The 9,293-nt window shown below is 65.3% G+C and overlaps 2 protein-coding genes across 2 annotated transcripts; one reads left to right on the top strand and one right to left on the bottom strand.

Annotated features, from left to right (window-relative positions):
• Positions 1–25: 25 nt before the first annotated feature.
• AMH (anti-Mullerian hormone) lies at positions 26–3,291 on the top strand. The gene is made up of 5 exons (XM_012435839.2): positions 26–977; positions 1,565–1,707; positions 1,879–1,987; positions 2,073–2,232; positions 2,323–3,291. Exons 1-5 carry the CDS (start codon positions 566–568, stop codon positions 3,173–3,175), a joined length of 1,677 nt encoding a protein of 558 aa, XP_012291262.2. The 5' UTR covers positions 26–565; the 3' UTR covers positions 3,176–3,291.
• Positions 3,292–3,457: 166 nt separating this feature from the next.
• On the bottom strand, positions 3,458–8,582 carry JSRP1 (junctional sarcoplasmic reticulum protein 1). The gene is made up of 7 exons (XM_064371231.1): positions 8,555–8,582; positions 7,384–7,521; positions 5,973–6,016; positions 5,704–5,827; positions 5,156–5,329; positions 4,127–4,218; positions 3,458–4,011 (listed from the first exon to the last, which is right to left on the bottom strand). The coding sequence occupies exons 2-7, from the start codon at positions 7,484–7,486 to the stop codon at positions 3,544–3,546; spliced, it is 1,005 nt and encodes a 334-aa protein (XP_064227301.1). The 5' UTR covers positions 7,487–7,521; positions 8,555–8,582; the 3' UTR covers positions 3,458–3,543.
• Between the last annotated feature and the right edge of the window lie 711 nt (positions 8,583–9,293).

The raw sequence follows: 9,293 nt of genomic DNA, 5'->3' as shown, positions 1-9,293 counted from the left end.
GTGACTGGGGAGGGCCTGGGGCCCACCGGGAGACACCCGTGGGAGCCTGAGAGGCAGCTGTGCCCTGGAGGTGGCCTGGTGGAGGACAGATCCCACCAGCCAGCTAGGACTATGTCTGGGCTCATGTCCTGGGGAGGGAAGAGCAGAGACTCCAAGATCCTCTTGGGGTTTCTGGATAGCCCACTAGGGGTGGGGAAGGTGAACAGGGGACAGGGAGCCCCTGCTGACCTGGGACCCTCCTCATTGAGGCCCAGCACCCAGGACATCTGGTTCCCCGCCCCCCAGCGCTGTGTAGTCTGGCTGCACTCGTGTGCCTCCTGGGGACGGGCCCTCAAGGACAGCGTGTTGACACATTAGGCCCAGCACTATCACTGCCGGGGAGGGAGATAGGCTGCCGGCGACAGAAAGGGATCTTTGAGAAGGCCACTTCGCCTGGAGTGTGGGCGCCGGGCACTGTCCCCCAAGGTCGCGGCAGAGGAGATAGGGGCCCGTCTGCCTGCACAAACACCCCACCTTCCACTTGGCCCACTTAAGGCGGGCAGCCCAGCCCCTCGCATCACCCACAATGCGGGGCCCGCCTCTCACCCACCTGGGCCTGGTGCTGTCTGCCCTGGGGGCTCTGCTAGGGACTGAGACCCTCGGAGCAGAGGAGCCAGCTGTGGCCACTGGTGGCCTCATCTTTGGAGAAGATGTGGACTGGCCGCCAGGCAGCCCCCAAGAACCTCTCTGCCTAGTGGCACTGGGTGGGGACAGCAATGGCAGCGGCACCCCCCTGCGGGTGGCAGGGACTTTGAGAGGCTATGAGCAGGCCTTCTTGGGAGCTGTGCAGCGGGCCCGCTGGGGACCCCAAGACCTGGCCACCTTCGGGATCTGCAGCCCCGGCGACAGTCAGGCTGCCCTGCTCTCTCTGCAGCAGCTGGGGGCCTGGCTTCGGGGCCCTGGGGGGCAGCGCCTGGTGGTCCTGCACCTGGAGGAAGGTATGTGGGGCCCAGCCCTGAGCTTGGTACCGCCAACCTTCTGGTGGTCCTCCTAGGGAAGATTGGGGGCTGGCAGAGCTCCCACCCCAGGCCAGGAGGCTGTGGTCTTGCTCCTGGGTCTGGGCTGTGGCCTGGGAGGTGGGCACCACTCTCTGTTCTGTCCCTGAAGCCCAGTTCTCAGATCTGTGCCTGCCGCAATGCCTCAGAGACAGGTGTGCCCATCTCACCACCCATGAAGAAGCCGCAGGGCTCAGGGACCTTCTTCCCCATAGCCCCATACCCAGGCAGCCTGTTCTCAGGGCCACTACCCTGGGAGACTCCCTGAGGGGAAAGGGCTTCATCGGGAGCCCCAACCCAGAGACCACAGGGTGCCAGCCCCACCCACAGCCTCAGACTCGGCCCCTGCCCGCCCGGTTGTCACCGCACCCTGGCTGCAGGAAGGCAGCGAAGAGAGGCACCCTCGAACCCCCTCGAGGTCCCCTGCATAGCGGCCAGAGCGGCAGGGATGGACCCCAAAGGCTCCCAGAGGGATGTGGGGGGGTCCTGGCCTTCAGTGGCTCAGGTGTTCCCTGCTGTCCTGGCTGCAGTGACGTGGGAGCCGACACCCTCGCTCAGGTTCCAGGAGCCCCCGCCTGGAGGAGCTGGCCCCCCGGAGCTGGCGCTGCTGGTGCTGTACCCTGGCCCTGGCCCCGAGGTCACTGTGACGAGGGCTGGGCTGCTGGGTTCCCAGGTACCAGGGAGTTTCATGGGGCAGTTCCCCGGAGGCAGCAGGGGTGTGGATTTGTTGCAGGGTGTGTGGTGCTGAGAGCAACTTAAAACCAGTGGCGATGGGAGGAAGGGGGCGGGTGGAGCCAGGCTGGGTAAGCCTCCACCCAGCCGGGCTGAGCCCTGCCCTCCGCAGAGCCTCTGCCCGTCCCGGGACACCCACTACCTGGTGTTGGCGGTGGACCGCCCCGCGGGAGCCTGGCGCGGCTCCGGGCTGGCCTTGACCCTGCAGCCTCGAAGAGAGGGTAGGTCCGCGTGGAGAGGGACGGGGCGCTAGGTCGGCTGCCCACGGCCCCAGCCCCTGAGCCAGCCCCCGCCGACCCACCGCAGGCGCCCCCCTGAGTACGGCCCGACTGAAGGCGCTGCTATTCGGCGACGACCGCCGCTGCTTCACGCGGATGACCCCGGCCCTGCTCCTGCTGCCGCGGTCCGAGCCCGCGCCGCTGCCCGCGCACGGCCAGCTAGACACCGTGCCCCTCCCTCCACCCAGGTGCGCGCAGGCCCGGGGGCATGGGGCAGGAGCAGGCGGGGGCGGCATGGCCTCGCACCCGCCCCCAACTCTCCCCACTGCGGGTTCCAGGCCATCCGCGGAGCTCGAGGAGTTGCCGCCCAGCGCAGACCCCTTCCTGGAGACGCTCACGCGCCTGGTGCGGGCGCTGCGGGGCTCCCCGGCCCGGGTCTCGGCGCCGCGCCTGACCCTGGACCCGGATGCGTTGGCCGGCTTCTCGCAGGGTTTGGTTAACCTGTCCGACCCCGCGGCGCTGGAGCGCCTGCTCGACGGCGAGGAGCCGCTGCTGCTGCTGCTGCCGCCCGCCGCGGCCACCGCCTCCGGGGACCCCGCGCCCCTTCAGGAACCCACGTCGGCGCCGTGGGCCACGGCCCTGGTGCGTCGCGTGACTGCCGAGCTGCAGGAAGCGGCTGCCGAGCTGCGCGGCCTCCCGGGTCTGCCTCCGGCCGCAGCCCCGCTGCTGGCGCGCCTTCTCGCGCTCGGCCCCGGCGGCCCCGGCGGTCCCCTGCGAGCGCTGCTGCTCCTGAAGGCGCTTCAGGGGCTGCGCGCGGAGTGGCGAGGCTGGGATCCGCGCGGGCCGGGGCGGGCGCAGCGCAGCGCGGGGGCCACCATCGCCGACGGGCCGTGCGCGCTGCACGAGCTCAGCGTGGACCTCCGCGCCGAGCCCTCCGTACTCATCCCCGAGACCTACCAGGCCAACAATTGCCAGGGCGCGTGCGGCTGGCCGCAGTCGGACCGCAACCCGCGCTACGGCAACCACGTGGTGCTGCTGCTGAAGATGCAGGCCCGTGGGGTCGCCCTGGCGCGCCCTCCATGCTGCGTGCCCACCGCCTACGCGGGCAAGCTGCTCATCAGCCTGTCGGAGGAGCGCATCAGCGCGCACCACGTGCCCAACATGGTGGCCACCGAGTGTGGCTGCCGGTGACCCCCGCGCCGCGCGGGCCCCTGTCCCGAGGGGCCGGAGGCGCCCCAGCTCGCACCCCTTCCCATATTTATTCCGCCCCCAAGCATGCCCCCAATAAAGACCAGCAAGTAACCGGCGGGGTGTCCTTGCGCGTTAGGGAGCCCGATGGCCTCTCCTCCCGCGCACGCCCGGGTCCTCCCCATCGGCGCTCACTGTCTCTCCCCTGTCTGAAGCGCCCCACCACCGTTTTTGAGGCCCCGGACTCGGTGCCGGGTCCAGGCGTAAAGGAGCAGGTGACTCGGCGGCCGCAGCACTCGCTTTATTTCGCCAGAGCCGCGGGTCGTCGTCGAGAAGGGGTCCCTGGGCTGGTGCGCGGGGCGCGTGCCGGCTCAGTCCCGCCCCTTGCCTGCGCGGAGCTTCTGGCGACTCCGAGGCCGCTCCTCCTCGTCGGGACGCCGCGGGGAGACCCAGACCTGCCTCTTCTTGGGCTCGGCGTCCCTGGAGTCCCGCGCCCACGGCCTGTGGCTCCCTTCGCGTGACTCCCAGCGCCGGGGTAGGGCTTCCCGGGACTCCCTGGCGGCCCGTGGCCTCTCCTCCTTCCGCGGCCTCTCTTTCTTCGGCCTCTCCTCCTTCCGCGGCTTCTCCTTCCGCGGCTTCCCCTCTCTCCGAGGCCTCCTCTCCTTGGGCCCCCGGTCGGCGAGGGGCGCTCGGTCCTCCCCGACGGCCTCTCCGGTGGCCTCGCCAGGCCCGCCTTCGTCCTCTGCAGCCTCCCGACTCCTGGGAACCTTGGGTCTGGCCTCTGCCTCGGCCGGGGGCGCAGGCGGCGCGGATAGGGGCACCGAGGCCTCCAACTTCGGCTGCAAGGCAGACACAGTGGGGTTCTGGGGTGAGCGTCCCCCTTACCCCCGGCCCGGGCTCCTTCCCTGGGGATGAAGGCCTCACTGCCCGCGGTCACTGGAAGGAAGCGCTTACCAGCGGCGACGATGGCTCCCTCGGGGCCGAGCTTGGCGGGACCCAGGGCTCGGGCGCAGGCGCATGGACTGCAGCATCCCCAGCCACGGCGTCTACAGCGACAGGGTCAGGACCCGAGTCAGCCGGGCCGAGGCTCGGAACACACTGTCCGTCCTCCCTCGCCCCTAGAGTCCCCCTCCCCAGACAGGTGGAGTGAGGCTCCCCTGGGTACCAATGAGGCTACGGATGCCCCCAGCCGTGGGAAGGGACTCCAGGACTCTGCGGAGCGCCCCTCCTCCGAACCTCGCTCTTTCTTTTCTATTTATTCATTTATTCTGAGACGGAGTATCGTTCTTGTTGCCCAGGCTGGAGTGCAATGGCGCGATCTCTGCTCACCGCAACCTCCGCCTCCCCGGTTCAAGCGATTCTCCAGCCTCAGCCTCCCGAGTATTTGGGATTACAGGCCCCTGCCTCCACGCCCAGCTGATTTTTTGTATTTTTAGTAGAGGCGGGGTTTTTCCAAGTTGGTCAGGCTGGTCTTGAACTCCCGGCCTGAGGCGATCCACCCGCCTCCGGCTCCCAAAGTGCTGGGATTACAGGCGTGAGCCACAGCGCCCGGCCGGAACCTCGCTCTTTCAATTGGTCATTCTCCCCCCGCGGCTGTAGGAGTTCCTAGCAAGGGAGGGGTCGCAGTAGTTGCCCCGGGAGGCTCTCCCGAGCGGAGCCGTCCCCAAAGAGGGCGCAGGAGGACGGCGGCGGAACGCTCTGCGGGAGGAGGGGGTGCGCGAGGTCCATCCGGAAGCCAGAACCTCCTCTCGGCGGGGGGAATGGGCCCCGCGCAAGGTCCTCCCGGGGTGACAGGGGCTCGCGAGGTCCGTCACTTAAGAGAAGAGGCACCAGTCTCAAGGAGGCAACTATGGGGGCGCTCAAGACCCAGCCCCGAGAAGGCGGCTCCCAGACCCCACCCTCGCGACCCAGGGCCCTTCCCTGGAAGAGACGGCGCGCAGGCGGACCCCAGCCCCGCCCCACCGCTGGGGAGCCCGCGCTCACCGCGGCACAGCTGGAAAGCCGAGCCCAGCAGCGCCACCAGCGAGGCGAGCACCAGGCACTGGTTCAGCGACACGTCTCCCCAGGGCAGCTCCTCGCTCGGGGCCGGGGGCGGCGGCGGCGGCTGCGGGGGCGGCGCGCTCTGCGCCTTCTTGCGCGCGGGGGCGCTCCGAGGGCCTGCGGGGGCAAGTGCGCGCTGCGCTGTGGTTGCTGGTTCCGCGCCGCCCCTTCCCCGGGCGCAGAGGCCAAGAGGGAGGCCCGCGCCCTGAACCTGGCCCTGGGCGCAGGTGAACCCAGCCCCGGGTGCCCCGCAGCTGCCTGGGGATGCCCAGAGTTTCTGGAAGAGAACTTCGCGGACTGAGTGGCTTAGCGGGTATTAGCAGGAATTAGTGGAGGCTCCCAGCCCGTTTACTCCTGCCTGCCACACTTCGACAGCACTCAACCAGGACACTCCCGACCCTTCCCCAGATCCAAGGACCCAGCTCCCGGGACCTGGGCCTCACACCAGTCGCACCCACACCACACCGCACCCAGGCCTCCTGCAAACTCACTGGCTCCGGCTTTCAGCCTCTCTTTCCCCGTTCCTGGGGTCCCTTTGGCGGCAGGTTCTTTTTCCTTTTCCATCTTCGGCCTGGTGTCCACACTGCGGCCCTCAGCCCTCGGCTCCTGAGAATCCTGTGGGAATCATGAGACGTTCCGCCTGCTTCCTTCCAGTGCCAAAGCCTCCCCGTGGGCTTTTTGAAACCTTCCTCCCTCGGCCAGCGTGCCCCCAACTCTCCAGACCTCCTGGGTTACAGGCTGAGGGGTCCCAGCTACTCACGTGGGACAGGCTCCCGCTTCCGGGGTCGGCCAGCCTGGGTGTCCCTGTGGGAACAGAGGGAGAGTCAAGGTTGTGGGGACCGCCAGGCCAATCCCACCCTCTCCCCTAGCTCTGCTGGGTGATTTGCGGGTGACTATCCCCATCTTAGAAGAAAGTAGGCGGAGACCAGGCGCAGTGGCTCACACCTGGAATCCCAGCACTTTGGGAGGCCGAGATGGGAGAATCACCTGAGGTCAGGAGTTTCAGAGCACCCTGGGCAACTCAGTGAAATCCCATCTGTGCAAAAAAAAATTTTTTTAAAGAAAATAACGGCCAGATGCGGTGGCTCACGCCTGTAATCCCAACACTTTGGGAGGCCGAAGCAGGTGGATCCCCTGAGGTCAGGAGTTCAAGACCATCCTGGCCAACATGGTGAAACCCCATCTCTACTAAAAATTCAAAAGTTAGCTGGGCATAGTGGTGCATGCCTGTAATGCCAGCTACTCAGGAGGCTGAGGTAGGAGAATCGCTTGAACCTGGGAGGTGGAGGTTGCAGTGAGCCCAGATTGCGCCACTGCACTCCAGCCTGCATGACAGAGACTTTGTCTCAAAAAAAAAAAAGAAGAAAGAAAGAAAGAAAGAAAGAAAAAGAAAATAGCCAGGCATGGTGGCACACCTGTGGCCCCAGCTACTTGGGAGGCTGAGGCAGGAGGATCGCTTGAGTCTGGGAGGTTGAGGCTGCAGTGAGCTATGATCATTCCACTGCACTCCAGCATGGAAGACAGAGTGAGGCTCTGTCTTTTTTTTTTTTTTTTTTTTTTTTGAGACGGAGTTTCGCTCATTACCCAGGCTGGAGTGCAATGGCGCGATCTCGGCTCACCGCAACCTCCGCCTCCTGGGTTCAGGCAATTCTCCTGCCTCAACCTCCTGAGTAGCTGGGATTACAGGCACGCACCACCGTGCCCAGCTAATTTTATGTATTTTTAGTAGAGACGGGGTTTCACCATGTTGACCAGGATGGTCTCGATCTCTTGACCTCGTGATCCACCCGCCTCGGCCTCCCAAAGTGCTGGGATTACAGGCTTGAGCCACCGCGCCCGGCCGAGGCTCTGTCTTAAAATAGTAATTAATAATAAAAATATATTAAAAATACAAAGAAAGCGGACAGGCTCGGAGACAGCTTTGCCTGAAGATGCACAGTACTTCAGTGGCAATGTGGGATTCGAACCTAGATCTGTGAGGCCCAGTGCCTGGTATCCGTGGGGGTTCCTTACAGACCCCTGAGGCAGAAATGAGGTACAGGGGTTGAATACGGGAGCACAGCGGGAGCCAGTCCAGCGTGGGAGGCTGAGCTCTGCTCTCTGAAGATGGGCCTCCTGGCTCAAGGGGGCAGCCAGGGAGGGGCTTCCTCCCGCCAGCGCCACGAGGGTACCTGGAGCCCTGTCCTCCTGGGGCTTGGCCAGCGCCGAGTGGTCCTCCAGGGCCTGGCAGCTGCCCAGGCCCCCATCCAGCTCCTCCCAGGCTCTGGTTGTCATGGAGATGGCAGGAGCAGCGGCAGGTCCAGGCCAGGCTGGGAGGGGTGGGAGCAAAGCCTTGCCTTTACCGAGTCCCCGCACGGTCCTGGGCCTGACTTGGAGGTTCTGCAGACCTGGACTAACAGGCCCCGTCCTCCCCCTGCCCAGCCTGTGATCGCTGCCTCGAGCACCCCTCACTCGGCAAATTGATACTCATGCAAGACATGGCTTGGCGCCCACAGGCACCTCCCTGACCCTGCATGCCTGCCCTGGGGCCCCTCCCTCGAGCCCAGCCTTGCTGGGGCCCCGTATCCATCAGCACAGCAGCCAAGGCTGTCCTGGCCCAGAGAGGGCAGGAGCGTCCACAAGGCCACAAAGCACCGAGTCCGAGACGCACCCGAACCAAGACTCTTGACCCCAGCGTCAGCTCATGCTCTCTGAGACCAGGGACTATTTTTATCTGGTGTCGGAGGCCAGCAAGACAGGCTAACAGGTGCCCCAGCCCCTCCCAGGCCTCGCTCTCATGGGGTCCCCCTCCGGGCCATCCTGACCTGCCATTCTGGGCACCTACATCCCCCCCTTGTGACCCTGTGAGGCTCCAGGCTCAGGCCCCAGCAGCAGAACCATCCTGGCTCTGGCGGTGACAGGCGGGGCAGGGGAGGAGGGTCCCGGGAGGGCTTCCGATCCTGACACAGAGTAGCTACCTCACTGTCCCACTAACTCTGTTCCCATATGGCAGATGAGACAGAGCCATGGGCTGGAGGTCGCAAGGGACTTCAAGTCAGACCCGAAGCCGTATTCTTCAGGGTCACCACGGGCTCTGGCTGCTGGAATTACGGTGCCCCCATATCTAGGCTGAAAAACCACCCACTCCTGGGGCTCCAAGACCTGGAAGGGGCCTGTCTCGTGGCAGTGGGGGAGGGGCCCGACAAGCCCGGGAGGCTGGTGTGCGGCCCCCGGGTGTGTGTGGGGGCAGCGCCAGGAGTTGGGGACCCTCACGGTCCTCCGCAACACCCTCCCACACCCCAGGAGCCCACACCTCTGCCCGGGACTCCCCCAGCCTCACTTCCTTACCCCAGCCTCACTCACCCGCAGCCGCTGCGCGCTGCGCGGAATCTTGTGGACAGGATGGAGGTGGGGAGGGTGGCCCCGTGATGGATGGCAACAGGTGGCCAGAGACCTCGGGAAGGCCAATCAGCATGGCCGCCGGAGTGAGGTCACTGCCGGGGAGTCCCCCACCCATCCCTGCCGTCCCAGCAGGGAAGGGGTTGCTGTTACTCAGCGCTTGCCCCTGCCCCGCCAGGGAGAGGCAGCGCCAGCAGCTGGGGCTACAGGCGGGCACCACCACACCCGGCTAATTTTTCTATTTTTAGTAGAGACGGGGTTTCACCATGTTGGCCAGGCTGGTCTCGAACTCCTGGGCTCTGGTGACCCACCCGCCTCGGCCTCCCAAAGTTCTAGGATGACAGTAGGATTACAGGTGTGAGCCACCACGCCCGGTCTCTACACCTAACTGTTTGAAGAACCACCAGTCTGTTTTCCAAAGTGACTGCACGGTTTTACCTGCCCAGCAGCCGTCCGGGAGCGTTCCAGCTTCTCTATATCCAGCTTGTCATTTTCCAATTGCTTTTTTTTTTAATTTATTGCCAGCCTAGTGGGTGTGAACGGCATGACGTCATTGTGGTTTTGATTTTTTTTTTTTTTTTTTTTTTTTTGAGACGGAGTTTTGCTCTTGTTACCCAGTCTGGAGTGCAATGGCGCGATCTCGGCTCACCGCAACCTCCGCCTCCTGGATTCAGGCAATTCTCCTGCCTCAGCCTCAGCCTCC

The sequence above is a fragment of the Aotus nancymaae genome, unplaced genomic scaffold (genome assembly GCF_030222135.1).
Source record: "Aotus nancymaae isolate 86718 unplaced genomic scaffold, 86718_ANA_hifiasm-v0.15.2.pri h1tg000124l, whole genome shotgun sequence".
NCBI lineage: Eukaryota > Metazoa > Chordata > Mammalia > Primates > Aotidae > Aotus > Aotus nancymaae.
Note: the sequence above shows the minus strand (reverse complement) of the source record. Positions and strands in the feature narration are given on the sequence as shown.